We start from the raw sequence: 18888 nt of genomic DNA, 5'->3' as shown, positions 1-18888 counted from the left end.
AGTGATAATATAAGATAGAAGGATTACCATCTCCTTCATGCCATATATCTAGCCATTTCTCAAGTTATGTTGTTTCTACTTCACCAACAGGTATGAAATCTTTCCTTAATTCTTCATTTCCACTACAACTACTCTCATCTTTTCTCATAACTAATGTAAACCCCTCTCCCCCAAGTTGGTCTTCTTGGATTCAGCCTAGTCTCTTTCCAGGCTAGCCTGAGTTATCTTTCTACTGCAATGTGTTCTAATCACGTAATTCCCCTCTACTTAAAATCTTTCAGTAACTCCAGATTCCTACCAAATAAAATTTCTAGTACTGGTATTCAAGTACTGCCACAGTTCCTCTTAAAAGTATTCTATGATCCTGTCAAATCTAACTATTCCATATTCTAAATTGTAATCCTGCCCTCTCAAAATCTCTGTGCCTGTTAATGTTGCCTTTGTACATGGAATGGGTATTTCCTGCCCCCACCACCACCACCCCTGATCTACAATCACTGAAATCCCTCTCTTCCTTCAACGCCCAATTCAGATGTCTCTTCCATTTGGCTGTCCCTGGCACCATTCTTCCTCTCCATCCCATCCTAAAATGAACAAGATCATTCTCTCCCATAACACTTTGCTAGATTCTTCCCCAGGTACTTTACTTCTATTTGTACCATTTTGATAATAATCTTTTACATGTCTCCTCTATCCCCCAACATTGAAAGGTCTTCAAGAGCACAGCGTGTACATCATCCTGCTTTTTGTAACTCCTGTTACTAGCATAGCACCTTCTATGTACAGAGCTTTTAATAAATATTTTTTGAATCGACCTGTATTCATTTTAAGATGTGATTTTGTTGAGCTATGCAAATTTTAAGTGTAACTGATATGTGTAATGTTAAAGGATATCATTCATATCTCTAAAATAAATTATGTCCCACAGATATCCTAAAGTCTGTACGTCCCAAGACTCATCATCTCCAGCACCCCTCAGCCCAATTTTGCTCTCTTCCAAACTTACTATTAAGTGAACCACCATCTTCCCAGTTCCCCACTCACCCCTTATATTCAATGTGTTGTCAAGTCCTGTCAGTTTTACCTTCTCAGCATCTCTTGTATACACCCCCTTTTCTCTTTTAACGCTGCCCCCACCCAGGTGCAGGTCCTTACCACCTCACTACTGCAATAGCATGCTGGTTGGTCTGTCTGCCACAAGTTTCTCTCCATTCGAGTTGATCCTCTGATAAACTAACAAAGCGATCTCCCTAAAATAAATTTCTTCTGAAGATACGTCACCCCACTCCACTGCTCCACTCAATTAACTCCAGTGGCTCCTTATTACCTCCAGGATTAAATATAAGAACTTCTAATTGGCTGTTAATGTCCTTCTTAACTTTCTAATCTTACCATGCCTTCCTCCTGGCCCCTCTGCTGATCCTCATACCACACCATTTCACTTTCACTGGTTGTGCTCATGCCTAGAATACTCTCCACTGTCATTTCTTCCTCTTGGTTTTCTTCATTCTCTGATAAAAACTCGGCTTCTGCAAGAAGCCTTTCATGATCCCCCCTAAGTTTATCCCGTATATGTCTGCACGGTATCTCCTCCACTCTAAGTGAGCTCCTGGAGGGAAGGGCTGTTTTTGTCTTTCTTTGTGTCTCCAGAGATCAGCATAGAGGTAAAGTCTTGATAAAGGCTCACTGACTGACTGAAAAGTTAGGAACGTAAGGATGTGAAGAACTCTCCTTGCCTCCAAAATTAATGGGACACAGAGAAAGGTACTAGAATTCCTTTTCTCTCCCTGCCATGCTCACAGACTATATGAATATCAATCAAAACTGGAGAGCCCTCCCAGCTCACAAAGCCCATTCAAAAACTGCCTCTCACCCCTCCCCCCATACTGAGATTTTCATTCATTCACCTTGAAGGACCTAGAAAAGAATGTAGAAGGATCAAGCCTTAAATTAGGATAATGCTCTAAACTTAACCTGAGACCAATATTTAATAACCAAAAAGGCATGTACAAACTGATTGTAGGTACTCAAGCTGAAAACAATGCCCCCATCCCCACATTTCTAGAAGGATTTTAGCTTGGCAAGTCTATGATGCAATTTATCTGAAAACAGAAGGGTTAATAAAGTTTCTGAGTACTTAGAAATATGCGTGTATGTGTCATGCAGCATTTTAAGGAGGACTGATCATTAAATCAATAAACCAATGGGGTACTAAAACTCAAAACCTTTTTGAATCAGTGGAGCTGCTAAACCTCCCTAGTCCATGCTAACTGATTGGATTCTTTCATTAAAATGCAACTCCCTTGCTCTTGCCAACAATTTTGACCCCCAAGATGTGATTAGTGGCTGCAGCTATTTCATGCAGCAACTGGATGTAAAATCTATCTATCCACTCTAACTGCAATGGAAAGAGCACCAGCCCTAAGAGGTTAGCAGGAACACCTGTTTTAATCCTGCCTCAAATACTGCTCTGGCAACTTAACCTCTCTGTGCTTCAACTCCTCCTCGGTAAAATGAGTGCGTTGCACTTAGCCTCTCAGGTCTCTTCTAGCTCAAAAATCCATGATTCTAAGCTGGAGACATTAGGATACCATTTAATACACCTAGAAAATTTTCATTTTATACCTGTTTTCTTTAAAAGTCTCACATCAGTTTATGAGTATAATTTTGCACACCAAAATTTCAGATCTTTTCTTAAAATGTAAAACTCCAGCTCTACACTAAATATGGAAGTAGAAGAATGAGAAAGTGTACACTGAGCTTCAGAAAACAGTACTGCCAAAACAGCAACTACAAAATCTTTAGAAAATTCCAAATCAATCTCTTCTCATTGAAATAACATTTTCTAATTTCTATAAAGAACAACGACCTCCTATTTCCCCCTTTAATAGGCAAAAAGATGCATTTACCATTCTATGTCAATTTAGAAAGTTACACTTTTTAATAAGTAGGGACACTTACCTTTCAGACACTTCATCACAATCTGAAGTCAAATTATTCTTTTGCTTTGCTTTATTAACAGAGATTTCTGAAGGTCTGGATGATTTATTATTCAAAGAAGTCAATTTCACACTTGGGCTTTCCTTCTCAGCTTCTTGATTCTTATTCAGTATGACAGTCTTTGAATTTGTAACCTGCTAAATAGGAGGTGGAGGGGAAGGGAAAACATAATTTCTTAAGGATCTAATTCAGATACTACTTTTTAAGTAATTTTTTGGGGAAAGGTTTAGCAAACAACTAAGTACTAAGATAATGCTTGGATTCTAGAGTCTCTCTAAATTTTAAGGAGACTTACTGGTAAGTGGTAACCTTATAGGATCTTCTAATTCTTAGATCCTAAAGTTAAACATGGAAATTTAGAAAAAGAAGTTTTAAATAGGAAAATAATATGAACACACATTTGGGCAAAAGGTAAGAAGAATAAATACAAAGTTTAAAAAAATATGACTTAAACACTATTGAGATTCTTAGGTGTTCTTTTACTTAGCTGAGGATTGAACAAAAGTAATTTGTATAAAGTTGTAAAAAACAGCCTTGAAGAAAGGCTTAAAATATTTTTGAACTCAAACTTATGAACAATATTCTGGTTTATGTTTATTATACTTAGATTTATTTGTACCTTTTCCTCTTCTGATATTTGCTGTGACACTATACTAAGAGAATAAAAGTAATGCCTATGAGCTAGGTACATCAGGGTCCTTTTTCAGGGACACAGAGTCACAGGAAAACCTGACAAGATGAGGCCAGAAAACAAAGCCTCAATGGGCTAAAATGTCTTTTAGGCTTTCTGAGTTCCTTTAGTCCTGATCTCATTTCTTCTAAAATGCTGACATCATCTGCATAACTATTATAAATCATCAACCCATAACTGACTGATTATATTATGAAGATCATACAGTACCTCACAGATCACATTTTGGGCTGGTGTTTTTGATTCTAATCCAGTCTTTTGAACTGTTAATGCAGCTTTAATACATCTATCAAGTTTTGATATTTTTCTCTAACAAGAAAAAAAAGAAAATAATTAAGTACCAAAATGAAATACTGAATAAAGCTTGAGTATCTTTTAATTTTTTTTTTGCCAGAGGAAAGATGATCTACTTGTTGGAATTGTTGTCTGAAAACTAGAGCATAGACTTAAATAAATCAAATTATATCAGAGAATTTTGATGTGAGCTGGTGGAGACATTTTACATGTAAAGTCAATCAGATGGAGGTGTTCAGAAATGGAAGACAAAACCATCGAACTGGGTTTGATAAACTAGGTCCTAGAGAAATAACAGGGCTAAATTACCAATTAATGTTAAGAATGCAAATAAAAGCAGAAGAGATCCCTACAATGATTTTTAACTCTCGAAATCGGGACAGATGAGCTAGAAAATAAATGCAAAATAATTCTACTTTATTCTTTCCTTGTGAATGTTGCAAAACTCTATCAAGGGACAAAACATTATACTGATGTACACTTTGAATCAAAATGGGGACGACTCAAGTATCACTGAATTAGCAGACAACAGCTGTAACAAGTTTATTTCCCCCCTGGGGCCACATTTTTTCCAGGATGTTTCTTGTTTTGGCATTAGATTTTACTCTATCTTTGACTTTTTTCCCCATTCTTGCAATTTGAGAGAATATCTTAGAATACATTTTTTAAAAAATTCAAGTGAAGAGATGATCAGCTTTTCTGGGTTATGTTTCATTCTATTTTTGATATATTACAACTATCTGTTGAAGGAGACCAGAAAAGTGAACATGAAGACAGTCTCACCACACAAACTCCTGCCCTCATCATATATGATGATGTTCCCTCTGAAGAGAGTCACTTCTGCCTAGCAACAATGACAGCCTCATTAAATCTGCCTACTAACAGGACGCTCTGCCTGTTTACAAGAAAACCCAACCTTGTTATAATGGTCAAAACTCTGTGTATGAGACTAACCCCTATGATTTGTGGCCATATCCTTGAATGTTGTAAGCTAAGTTCCCCACTTTTTTGACCACATCCTTAAACTGTTTTGAAATGTACCCAACATACCTGCTGCTTCCCCTTCCTTCTCTGTGGCTAAATGACCACATAGGAGCATAGCCCACCCCTGGCTGAGCGCGCAGAACTTGTGTATAAAAGCAAGTTCCTGTCTTTTCTCAAGATGTTAGTACTCATAAGGACTAGCCTGCCACTTTGCATCAATAAAGCTCTCTTGACTAGGAGAATATTTGCCTCTTGAATTCTTTCTGGGCAACTCAACTCTGAACTTTATCACTTCAAATATACTAGCTGCCCCAGTTAACCCTAGAGTCTGGAGGTCCTGAGTTCAAATCTAGCCTCAGACACAACACCTGCTAGCCATGTGACCTTGGGCAAGTCACTTAACCCCAATTGCCTTGCCCTCCCCCCTGCAAAAAATTTTTTTTTAATTTAAAAAAAAAATACCCAACTTCTGAATTCCTCAATCAATTTATCTCCAGTGACTTACTCCCTCCATTTCACTTCAGGTAGGTACAAGGATGATTCACACCCTCTTTATCCTGTTATCATTCACAAGTATTCTATGTTGAAGAACTCCAAAATTCTTTTATCTGACCAAAATCTTTTTCCATACCATCTCTCCCCAAGCCTTACAGTCCTCTAACCCTACTGCCAGTCCTCACAATCACCTCGAATCCCTCTACCTTTCAATACTTTCTCAGGTCATTTCTGTTGCTTTGATTTCGTTCTCCTCCCTTCCAAATACAAACACCTTCATGAACCAGCTCAACTCTATTCAATCTCTATTCTCAGACCCCTTGCCCCCTTGTCTCCTTCTCGATAACACCTCGCCAAACTCCAATCGTTAATCACATCGTCTACTTTTGTGATGACTGGCTTCACTCTGAGAGTATTAGATCTTATCTCAACTGGCCCCTCACTATAGCAAGGAAATCTTCTAACCTTCCCTTAAAATCTCTTTATCCGGGGCGGCCAGGTAGCACAGCGAGTAAGAGCACTAGCTCCAGTGTCAGGATGACCTGGGGATCGAATCCAGGCTCAGACACTTAGCACCCATCCAGAAACACCTGGCCATGTAACCTTGAGCAAGTTACTTAACCCCAATTGCTTTAAAAAAAAAAAACTCTTAATCCTGGGGTGGTTAGGTGGTACAGTGAGTAAAGTGCCGGCCTGGAGTCAGGAGGAACTGAGTTCGGTTCTGGCCTCAGACACTTAACACACACACACACACACACACACACACACACACACACACACACACAAACTAGCCTTGTAACCTTGGGCAAGTAACTTAACCCCAATTGCCCCCCAAAAGGCAAAAAAAAAAAAAAACCTCTTTATCCTACTCACTAAAGTTGTTGTTCCAAACATCTCTTCAAGTTTACCCCAAAATTACAGCTAAGAACCTTGTCTTATTCATCACCAAAAAAATTTAATCCATTACCCAAGAGCTCCTTCTTGACATTATCCCCTACCATTTCTCTTTCTCTCTAGTCTCAGATGAAGAGGTATTCCCTTCTCTTTGTCAAAACCAATCCTTTTGCATACACCATTGATGCCAGTCCCTCTTACCTCCTCTAGTAGATTTTCCTCACTATCGTCCCTAAAAATACACCCATGCCCCACCTCCAAATTTAAAAATATCCTCTCTAGAGCCTACTGTTCTTGTTAGGTTTCATACAATCTCTTCCCCTTCTCAGCTAAACTCTTTGAAATAGTTATCTATGCTCAGGTACTTCTACATCTTTTTTTCTCTTTTTCTCATTCTCTTATAAAACCCCCTGAAGTCTGATTTCTGAACTCATCAATCAACTAATACTGCTCTCTCCAAGTTATAAGTGATCTCTTAATTATTAAATCTAATGGCCCCAGGGGCGGCCAGGTAGCACAGCCAGTAAGAGCACTGGCCCCAGCGTTGGGATGAGATCGAATCCCAGGCTCAGACACTCAGCACCACACCCAGAAACACCTGGCCGTGTAACCTTGAGCAAGTTACTTAACCCTAATTACTTAGGGGTGGCCAGGTGGTTCAGAGAGTAAGAGCATGGCTCCAGTGTTGGGATGACCTGGCTCAAATCCGGGGTCAGATATTCAGCACCACACCCAGAAATAACTGGCCGTGTAACCTTGAGCAAGTTACTTAACCCCGATTGCTTAAAAAAAAAAAAATCTAATGGCCCCTCCTTAGTCCTCATTCTCTTTGACTTCTCTGCACCTGGTATTGCTAATCACTACCAACCTCCTCTCTAAATGTTCATGACACTGCTTTTTCTTGGGTTTCCTCCTTGTCTGACTTCCCCTCAAACTGTTTTACTTTCATTCATGTCATGACCCCTCTTTTCTCTCTACATTCTCTCATTTGTTGATTTCATCAAGTCCTAAGGGCTCAATTATTACTACTATACTGATGATGCCCAGATTTACAGCTCCAGTCCCAGTCTTCTTGTTCCTGAGCTCCAATCTTACACTATCAATTGCCTGTTGAGATATCCAGATACCTCAAACTCAAAACAGAACTTGGGATACCTTGTTCCCCAAACCCTCTCCTCTTCTGAACTTCTAAAGTCCTGTCAAGGGCACCACTATCCTGTCATCTAGGTCCGTACTTCTTAAACTGTGGGTCACAATCCCAAATGGGGTTGCAAAATATTTGGCAACAGTAAAAGATCTCTCAACAAGCAATGACCAAAAATTAATTAAAAATCAAAAGTGCAATGATTCTAAGGTGCTTCTGGCAGCGCTTGTGCAAGCTGCATTGCTTAACTTCACTACAGCCTTGGTTTTAAACACACAGCATAAGTACTTTGCACTGTGATGCTGTTATGCCACGTAAAGCCAACAAATGCTGCTGAAACATGAAAATGAGTCTCAAGGGGAAAAAGTTTAAGAAGCTCTGTGAACAATCTTATTTCATCCTCAACACCTTATTCTCACTCACCCCATATATCCAGTCTGTTGCCAAATCCTGTTTCTACTTTCACAATTTTTCTCAAATACATCTCTTTCTTTGTACTCCCACAGACACTGCTCTAGTTCAGGCCCTTGTCACCTTTCTCCTGGACAAAAGTTGGAGGCAAAAGTCTCCAAACTGGTCTCTATGTTTCATGTTTCTCCCTCCTCCAATCTAGTCACTACTCAAATGCCAAGGTTATTTTTCTAAAGCACAGGTTTGACCATGTCACTCCTTAACCCCCTCAATAAACTCTAGCTGTTCCTTACTGCTTCTGGTATTTCAATACAAACTCTTCTATTTGGGATTTTTAACTCTTCACAACTTAGCTTCTTTCTGTCTTTCTAGTCTTAAACATTACTTCACTTCACAAACTACCCTCTTGCCATTCCTTAAACACAATGCTCTACTTCCCATCTCTGTTCCTTTGCAATGGCTATCCTCCATGCCTGGAATATTTCCTTTAATATTAACTCAAATGCTACCTACTGAAGGAGGCCTGTCCCAGTCCTGTGAGCTGCTAATGACTACCTCTCTAAGGTTCTTTCCAATCTACTTTGTATGCACCTTGTATGTACATATTTAAGGATAGGTTGCCTCTCAGATTACAAACGTAAAATCCTTAAAGGCACGGATTTTTTTTTTTCTTTGCACTCCCTGTGCTTCACACAGGCACCTTAATAAAAGCATGCTGATGTATTAATGATTCAACATCAAGACCTATTACTCAAATAGACTAGACAAGATCCACTAATACATTAAAATAAGGTCACAGTATCATTTTTCACAGAAGTAAACTTACAAGAAGTTCGATAGCTATTGCTTCATGTTTTTTTCTGCACTGGGTCTTATCAACTCGCTCATTTAGTTCTTTCAGCTTATGGTCAAATACTGTGTAATTAACAATGCAGACTTCCTGTTGAATCAAGCATTTAACCTAGAAAAGAAAAATAAAAACCCTCCATTTCAAGTTAAAAGCTCATATGGCATAAGCATTATTTTCTACTTGAAAAAAAAACATACAAACTTCCCCCAATTCTTCAAGCTTATTCTCTTCTGAAGAGTCATAAAAATATAAAAAAATTACCACATCATTTTTTTTCCTTCCAAATCACATGCATTCATTAGGATATCTATCCAATTTTCATCTAGTTTCTGAGTCAAATTTTAGTTTGGACTTACTAAAATTTAAAATGTACTACTTAATAAAAATTCAGTGCACTTTCATTAAGTTAATCCAAACATATAGTTACCTATAGTTATAGATGTTTCCTAAAGCATTATTAATAGAACTAATCCATTGTAATTTTAATAAGTTAAAATTTATGTAATACCTTATTTATTCAGGAACATTAGGGAATGAAATAATATACCTATGTAAATCTTGACCCCTTACCAATATTTAAAAATATCTTTTTAAAAATAAAATGATAGGATATATATTTAAAGTCAAAAGTTAGCTTTATCTACAATGGAGATATAAAAAAATGCTACACTCATAAATTATAGGGATGATAAGGCAAACCCCTCTCAAATTTCCCCAATATTTGACATTATTTTATAAATGTTGACAACAGAAAAAGAAATTCATAACAGAGAAAGAAATTAAAAGCTTAAACACTGGCAGTAAGAAGAAAAAAATTGTTATCTACAAATGTTGTCATTTACTTAAAAAGCCCCAAGAAATAAGCAAAGAAATTAAATAAATTAATAGCGCTAGTAAAGGATTAAAATTAGGATGTAAAATTAAACCGTAAAACCACTAGCATTTCTATATAACAATGCCCCAAAACAGGACAAAATGACATTCAAAATGACTACAAAAATACACAAAATATTTAGTAATCAGTCTACTCAGACTACGTGCAAGGTGCTGTGCTTAAGCAAAAAGGATACAAAGAAAGGTGAAAACAGTCCCTGTCCTCAGGGAGACTAAGAATATATAATATAAGTAACTGAGTATAAAAAAGCAAGAGAGCAGATGGAAGGAAAATTTTAAGAGGGGAAAGAATCTAAGAGCTTTGAGGACTGAGAAAGACCCGCAGAAGATAGGACTTGGGCTGAGAATTGAAGGAAGCCAGAGAAACTAACAGGTGGAAGTGAAGGGGCAGAACATTTCAAGAATGGAGAATAACCAGCACAATGGTGTAGAGACAGGAGACAGAGGATAATGTTCAAGGAATTGCATGTAGGACAGTGCAGCTGAATCATAGTTTATGGAGGGGAGTAAAATGTAAGGAGATGGGAAAAGGTGGAAGGAACCAGATTATGAAAACCTTTTAAATGCCAAAGAGGACTTTATATTTGATCCTGATGGTAACAGAGAGCCACTGCAGCTTACTGAGCAGCAGAAGGGTGACATGGTTACATGTTTTTAAAAAAATCTTAGAGGACAGAGAGTGGAGAGAGACTTGAAGGAAATAAACCAGTTAGAAGGCTATCACAATTGTCCAGGTGAAAGATGATGAGGCTTTGAAACTAGAACTGTGGTTCTGAGTGGAAAAGAGGTATATGAAGGGTAGACCCAAGATGGCAGAGTAGAAGCAAGACCTTCCCGCGGCTCTGGCTTCCACCCTCCCCAATCCATGTAAAAAGGGGGCTCTAAACAAACTTTGGAACTGCAGAACCCACATAATGACACAGAGAAGCTAACCTCCCACTGAGGACAGCCCGGCAGGCCAGCAGGAATCAGCCAGCACAGCGCTCTGGGAGCCGAGCCCAGCACCACGCTGAGGCTTTAGCCCCAGGGCGGGCCTGACCAGCCGCCAGCCAGAGGAACTCCAGATCAGCAGCAGCTGTGGCCGTTTCCAGATTTATCAATACATAGATGCGAAGGACAAGGTGAGAGGCCAGTGCATTCTGGACTTTGGGACCAGTAAGTGGGAGTGCATGGCTTTTACCCCCGGGGTGAGAAACCGCTGAGACGCCAGCACAGCCAGCCAGCACCACGCAGCTTCAGCTCCTGGCCTGCAGAGTGTAGGGGGACCAAGCACCAGTCTGAGGGGTAATCACTCTTGCTTTAACCTGCTTGGATCTGGATTGCCGTTTAGGGTAGAGATCCTGGGGTGTATGTCCAGCTTGCCAGAGCATGTGGAGACCTCAGAGAGGGCACCCATCTAATACCTCCGGCAGCTGAGAAAACCCCAGCGTTTGGGACGAAAACTCCCCTGTCTGGTGGCAGAGTCCTACTGTGGCAAAAAGCCCAAAAGTCAAATAATTGAGTGGCAAAATGAGCAGGCAGAGGAAACAAAGCAGACAGAAGATTCCAACATTACACTCCCATTTTGGGGATAAGAAGGAGCAAGGCATGGAACAGGAGGAAATCAGTGAAGTCAGAACTCCTGCACCAAAAGCTTCAAAGGAAAATACAAGCTGGTTACAGGCCATAGAGGACCTTAAGAAGCAGATAAGAGAAATGGAGGAAAAATTGGGAAGAGAAATGAGAACAATGCAAGAAAATTATGAAATGAGAGTCAACAGCCTGACTGAAGAAAATAATACCTTAAAAAACAGACTGACTCAAATGGCAAAGGAGTCTCAAAAAGGCAATGAGGAGAAGAATGCCTAAAAAAGTCAAATTTGCCAGATGGAAAAAGAATCTCAAAAGCTCACTGAGGAGAATCATTGCTTCAGAATTAGATTGGAGCAAATGGAAGCTAATGACTTTATGAGAAATCAAGAGGCTGTCAAACAGATCCAAACAAATGAAAGAATAGAAGGCAATGTGAAATATCTCATAGGAAAAACCACTGACCTGGAAAATAGATCCAGGAGAGATAATTTAAAAATTATTGGACTACCTGAAAGCCATGACCAAAGTAAGAACCTAGAAAGCATCCTCCAGGAAGTTCTCAAAGAAAACTGCCCTGATATTTTAGAATGAGAGGGCAAAATAGAGGTTGAAAGAATCCACTGATCACCTCCTGAAAAAGAACCCAAAAAGAAAACTCCTAGGAATATTATAGCCAGGTTCCAGAATTCCCAGATTAAGGAGAGAATATTACAAGCAGCCAGGAAGAAACAATTTGAATACTGTGGAAACACAATCAGGATAACCCAGGATCTGGCAGCTTCTACACTGAGGGATCGAAGGGCTTGGAATGTGATATTCCGGAGGTCAAGGGAGCTGGGATTAAGACCAAGAGTTACCTACCCAGCAAAACTGAGTATCATGTTTCAGGGTAAAATATGGTCATTCAGTGGAATACAGGACTTTCAGGCATTCTTGCTGAAAAAACCAGAGTTGAAAAGAAAATTTGACATTCAGATACAAGAAGCAAGAGAAGCATGAGAAGGTAAACAGGGAAAAGAAATCATAAGGAACTTATCAAAGTTGAACTAGTAACATTCCTACATGGAAAAACAATAATTGTAACTTATGAAACTTTTCTCAGTAGTTGCAGGGATTACAAATATATATATATATATATATATATATGTCTTTATATGAGGGTATGCGGGCATATGAATACATATGTGAATGTGTGTATATACGTTTACAGATGTACATAGATAGAGGGCACAGGACCAATTTAACAGGAAGGGATGATACTTAAAGGTGAAATTGAGAGGTGAGAGGAATATAATGAGAGGAGATGGGGAGAGACAGATTGGGGCAAACTATCTCATACAGAAGAGGCAGGGGAAAATGGTTGCAATGGAGGGGAAGAATAGGAGGGCAGAAGGGAATGGGTCAACCTTATTCCTATTGAATCTGGCTTGAGGAGGGAGGGAAATACACACTAAATAGGGGATCTCACCCTCCAGGAGAATGGTGGGGAAGGTGATGAGAGGGGGGATGATGGAAGGGAGAGCAGGCTGGGGGAGAGGGAAGTTGGAAGCACCCACTTTTGAAAAGGGATGGGATTGGGGCGGCCAGGTAGCACAGCGAGTAAGAGCACCAGCTCCAGTGTTGAGAACACCTGGAGATCGAATCCCGGGCTCAGACACTTAGCACCCACCCAGAAACACCTGGCTGTGTAACCTTGAGCAAGTTACTTAACCCCGATTGCTTAGGGGCGGCCAGGTGGCTCAGCGAGTAAGAGCACCGGCTCCAGTGTGGGGATGACCTGGATCAAATCCGGGCTCAGATACTCAGCACCACACCCAGAAATAATAACTGGCCGTGTAACCTTGAGCAAGTTACTTAACCCCAATTGCTTTAAAAAAAAAAAAAAAGAAAAGGGATGGGATCAAAGTAGAGATTAGAACAGGTGGGAGGGAAATGTAGTCAGTCTTTTATAATATATCTACTATGTTATTGTTTTGCATTAGCCACACATGTACAACCTATACTGAACTGCTTGTCTCCCCAGAGGGGGTGGGTGGCAGGGGGGGAAGGGAATGAATCTGGGATTGAAAGTTTTAAAATCAAATATTCAAATATATGTGTGTGTATACTATTATTAATACCATCTTACATGTAATTAAGAAATGGGATGTACAGGCACTGAGGCATAGAGATCCACTGGAAAAGTCAAAACGGATATGGGAGAAAATATGGGAGAGAGCAGATTGGAGGTGGGGATATCCCGTGGGACTGCTGTTTTGGGGGGATGGGTGGGGGAAAAACGGGGAGAAAATTTGTAACTCAAAATCTGGCGGAAACGAATGATATAAATCAGAAGTTAATAAAGAATTAAAAAAATTTAAAAAAAGAGGTATATGAGCGATATATGAGAGAAGTTTAAAGGAATAAATGACAAGATTTGGCAAAAGATTGGTTACAATAAGGTGTGTGAGGAGCCAAAGATGATACCAAGATTTATGGCCTAGGTGACAAGGGGGATGGTGTTGCTCTGGACAGAAACAGGAAAAGTGGCAACAGAGGAAGGCTCAAGGGAGGTGCGATAATGAGCAATAATGGTTTGGACGTTTGGGATCCCTGAACACTTGTAATTTGACATGTCCAAAAGGCAGGCCAGGACCGGATATGTAGGTATGGGAATCATCTGCACAAAGATGACAACTGAATCCACGGGAGCTAATGAGAATACCAAGTAAGACAACAGAGGGAGAAGAAAGTCCAGGATAGAGTCTTGGGGGATATGCAAGGTTAGTGGACTTGGCACATATGAAGAACCAGCAAAGGTTCATTCAAAGAATAAACGACTGGATAGAAGTTGCAGTGACCTGTATTAGGAAAACCTAGTGAGGAAAGAATATCCAGGTGATTAACAGCGTCAAACATGACAGGAAGATCAAGAAGGATGAGGACTGAGTAAACGCCATTATATTTGGAACAAAGAGCTCTCTATTATATACTATTTAATGTGGTCAAAGTATTGGTTGGTTTTACTTAACTTTGCACAGAATCATGAATCTAGAGGTGGAAGGGTGCTCAGAGGCTACCTGCTACAACTTCCTCATTTTTCTGAAGCTCATGGAGATTCTGTGATTTTCCCAAGATTATTGTGAAATATTTTTGTTGCAAGAGAAGATCTACAGAGTTTAGGGGTGAGTGCAGGATTTAACTGGGAACAAATGTTAAATAAAACAACAAAAAACATAGCTGTCTAGATTGTCTAAAGCCAACTTCAAAAATAAAATAAATTTAAGTTATTAAATAAACACAATTACAAAACACTCCATTTCTTCATTTTTCCTAGAGAAATGAAGAAAGACAAATAATTACAAGGATGTTCATTTCCCTTGGTTGGACCACACCACCAAAATTAGAATGATGACAGCACTTAAAATAATATACAGATGTAATACTATATCAAACTTCAAAAAGGTTACTTTAAAAACTGGGGAAAAACCCCCCAATACAATGCATTTGGAGGAACAACAGATTCTCAGGGGCAATAAATCTCAAGGAAAACAAGTGCATAAAGTAGGAATAAAGGGGAGTATACAACTTCCAGAGTTTAATGTACATTAAAAATCAATATACATTAAAAACTATATGGTACTTGTTTAAAAAAAAAAAAGAGCGGGGTGGCTAGGTGGCGCAGTGAATAGAGCACTGGTCCTGGAGTCAGGCGCACCTGAGTTCAAATCCGGCCTCAGACGTTTAACACAAAAAACTAGCCATGTGACCTTGGGCAAGTCACTTAGCCCCAATTACTGTCCAAAAAACAAAAAAAAAAAAAAAAAAAAAAAGAGCAGTCTAGATCAAAGATGCAAATACACAGCTTGTGGCCTGCAATATTCTTCAAAGCAGAAGAACCAGATTAAAATGTAATTGAGAAATATTTAACAACATAAATAAAAATACAATTAAACACATTGTTAATATGTGATTTTCAAAGTCAATATGTGCCCACAGGGATCCTGATGCATGTTTATTTATCCATGTTTTTATTTGTTTCACACTACTGGTCTAGACAATCAAGAATCAAATAAATAACTGAACTCAGCTGCTACAAGTTTAATGAATCCAAGAAGATAAACTGGGAGGGTGGGAAGAGGAAGCAAGGGTAAAAACTCACTAATCAAGAATTGATATGGGGAAAAAAAGATTTGAAGCAGTAACTTATACCATTTGTTGAGGTAAGTTCCAAATAGATACCCAAAATAAATAGAAAAGGTTACTTCACAAGGGGGCAGTTAGGTGGTGAAGTAGATAGTGTTAGGCCTGGAGTCAAGAAGGCTCACCTTGAAGTTCAAATCTGACCTCAGATACTTACTAGATCTGTGACCCTGGGTATGTCACTTAACCCTGTATGCCTCAGTTCCTCATCTATACAATGATCTTGAGAAGGAAATGGCAAACCACTTAAGTGTCTTTGCCATTAAAATCCCAAATGATGTCACAAAGAGTGGGACATGACTAAAACAAGTGAATAACAACTTTGCAAAAAAAAAAAATAGAAAATGGAAAGAACTGCCTTTCAGGACAACAGCTAAATTAAGATTGCTAAACAAAACAACAGAGAAAGGCAATTGCAAAAAAAAAAAAAACAAACCCTCCATATTTTCAACTACATAAAATCAAACAGTTTTGAACAAACAAAATCCATACAGTTAGAATAAAGATAAATATGACCTAGGAAAAAAGTCTTTGCAATAAATAATACTGAAGTCTGCTATCAAACACACATCTATAATACATACATATATGTGGAATTAACACAAATATGTAATCATAAAAGTCATTCATTACTAGGTATTCAAAGGAAAGTAACAGTTTTGAAAAGAAAGACTACAAACTATGAGCAACTATATGAAAAAGTACTCCAAATAAGTGAGAGAAGTGCAAATGAATACTTCTTCATACCAGCTATCAATCAGTATTCACCTACTATGTCACAGACTCTGGTAAATGTGATACAAATACAAAGAATGAAATAATCCCAAATCTCAAGGAACATATATCCTAATGCAGAAGAAAAGTACACAAATAAGTCTATATATAAATATACATAAATTGGAAAATGGTTAAAGGGTGGTTTGGGGAGGATGGCACTAGCAGTCAGGGGGAATTTGATAAGTGTGAAGTAGTATCTCCAAGTTCTTTTAATTTGAATTTCTCTAATCAATAATGATTTAGAGTATGGAATATTTCTTAGCCAGTACCAGATTGTTTTGAAAATCACTGCTTCATAAATACAGTTTCAGATCTGGTACCTTATTCCACACTTTTTTCCCATCAATTCCCTGGATATTCTTGAACTTTTGTTCTCCCAGATTACTATTTTTTTCTAGCTTAATAAAAATTAAGTTTGATTAGTATGGCACTGAAAAAATAAATCCAGGTAGAATTGTCATTTTTATTATATTGGCTTGGCCTATCCATGAGCAACTGACATTTTTCCAATCATTTAGATCTTTTATTTCTGTGAAATGTTTTGTAATTGTGTTGTCTTAGCAGTTATGACTCCCAAGTATTTTAAATTGTTTATGTATTTTAAATGTGATTTTTTTTAACCTTTTGGGGCTGGGCTTTGTTGGTAATATATAAAAATGCTGATGATTTATGGGGGTTTATTTTATAACCTGCCACTCTGCTAAAGTTGCTAATTATTCCAACTAATTTTTTAGTTAATTCTCTAAGTATGCATATCATATCATCTGCAAAGAGTGATAGTATACCTTCTATTCTAATTCTTTCAATTTCTTTTTCTTCTCTTTTTGGTATAGCTAACATTTCTAGTATAATATTGAATAACAGGGGTGATAATGGGTATCCTTTCTATATCCCTGATCTTACTGTTAAGGCTTCTTGTTTATTAAATTACATTTATTACATATCAGATAGTGCTTGCTGATGGCTTTAGATAGCTATAACTTATTTTAAGGAAAGCTCTATTTATTCCTATGATCTCTAGTGTTTTTAATAGGAATAGGTATTTGTATTTTGTCAAAGATCTCTTCTGCATTTATTGAGAGAATCATAAAATTTTTCTTGGTTTTGTTACTGATATGATCAATTATGTTGTCAGTTTTCCTAATATTGAATCAGGCTTCCATTACTGATATAAATTTCACCTGGTCATAGTGTATGATCTTTGTGATATACTGCTGGAACCTCCTCCCTACTATTTTATTTAAAATATTTCTGCATCAATGCTCATTAGAGAAATAGGCTTATAGCTTTCCTTCTTCATTGTAGCTATTTCTGGTTTAAGTATCAGTACCATATTTGTGTCATGAAAGGAATTTGATAGGACTCTGCTTATTTTTCCAAAGAGTTTACATAGGATTAAAAAAAATTATTTATTTTTAGTTTTCAACACTCATCTCCACAAGATTTTGAGTTACAATTTTTTCTGTCCCTGTCTTTCCCCTACCCCCACCCCAAAACAGCAAGTCTATTGAATACCTCTTCCCCCATCTGTTCTCTCTTATATCCTCCCCCTTTACCCCCCCTAACTTTCTAGTAGGGCAAGATGGGTCTCTATACCCCAGTAGCTGTATATTCTATTTCCCAGTTGCATGTAAAAAATAATTTTTAAACATTTGTTTTTAAAACTTTTGAGTTTTTTCCCCTTCTTCCCTCCTCACCCCACCCCCAGTGGGAAGACAAGCAATTCAATATAGATTGTACATGTGCAGTTACCCAAATCTCCTCCATAGTAGTTATATTGTGAAAGAACAACTACACTTCCCTCCATCCCATCCCGCCCCTCACCCACTCCACCTTCTCCCCTTGACCACACCCCTTCAAATATACTTGCCTCTAACTACCCTCTCTCCCAATCTGCCCTCCCCTCTAATCTCCCCCCTCCTATGCCCACCCCACTATTACCCTGTAGGGTAAGATAGCCAATTGAGTGTGTATGTTATTTCCTCCCTTGGCCAAATTCAATGAGAATCAGGTTGTCCCACTCCCTTTCACCTTCCTGCTCTTCCCCTCCATTGTAACAGTTTTCTTTTGCCTCTTTTATTTGAGATAATTTACCCTAATCTATCACTCCCTTTCTTCTTCTCCCAATAAATTCCTCTCTTACCTCTTAATTTTATTTTTTAGATACCATCCCTTCATATTCAACTCATCCTGTGCACTATGTATACATGAACACACAAATGCCCATACTCACATGTATCTTTATATACACATCCATCCTCCTATACATGCATATATGTATGTATACATGCATATATATATACACATATATTCCCTTCAGCTACCCTCATACTGAGAAAAGTCTTATGCATTACAATTATTGTTTTTCCATGTAGCAATGTAAATAGTTCGACTTTTATGATTTCTTTTCCATTTGCCTTGTCATGCTTCTCTTGCTTCTTGTATCTGAATGTCAAATTTTCTATTCAACTCTGGTTTTTTCATCAAGAATGCTTGAAAGTCCTCCCGTTCATTGAATGATCATATTTTCCCCTGAAACATGATGCACAGTTTTGCTGGGTAGGTGATTATTGGTTTTAATCCCAGCTCCTTTGACCTCTGGAATATCATATTCCAAGCCCTTCAATCCCTCAGTGTAGAAGCTGCCAGATCCTGGGTTATCCTGATTGTGTTCCGACAATATTAAAACTGTTTCTTTTT

At 38.3% G+C, this 18888-nt stretch overlaps 1 protein-coding gene across 9 annotated transcripts in view; it reads right to left on the bottom strand.

The window, feature by feature from the left end:
• The window catches only part of ATF7IP2 (activating transcription factor 7 interacting protein 2), an 89727-nt gene that overhangs the window by 26682 nt on the left and 44157 nt on the right, over positions 1 to 18888 (bottom strand). For 4 of the 9 annotated variants that reach the window (XM_069085717.1, XM_069085734.1, XM_069085724.1 and 1 more), the window contains exons 4-6: positions 8740 to 8874; positions 3902 to 4000; positions 2962 to 3137 (exon numbers count right to left, since the gene is read on the bottom strand). In XM_069085717.1, coding sequence (XP_068941818.1) covers positions 2962 to 3137; positions 3902 to 4000; positions 8740 to 8874 — 410 coding nt within the window. The remainder of the gene's footprint in view (positions 1 to 2961; positions 3138 to 3901; positions 4001 to 8739; positions 8875 to 18888) is intronic. The other 5 variants (XM_069085751.1, XM_069085779.1, XM_069085786.1 and 2 more) reach the window with 5 other exon arrangements.

The sequence above is a fragment of the Petaurus breviceps genome, unplaced genomic scaffold (assembly GCF_028583685.1).
Source record: "Petaurus breviceps papuanus isolate PSGF00001 unplaced genomic scaffold, PetGlider_PUasm1.0 118, whole genome shotgun sequence".
Classification (NCBI taxonomy): Eukaryota; Metazoa; Chordata; class Mammalia; order Diprotodontia; family Petauridae; genus Petaurus; species Petaurus breviceps.
Note: the sequence above shows the minus strand (reverse complement) of the source record. Positions and strands in the feature narration are given on the sequence as shown.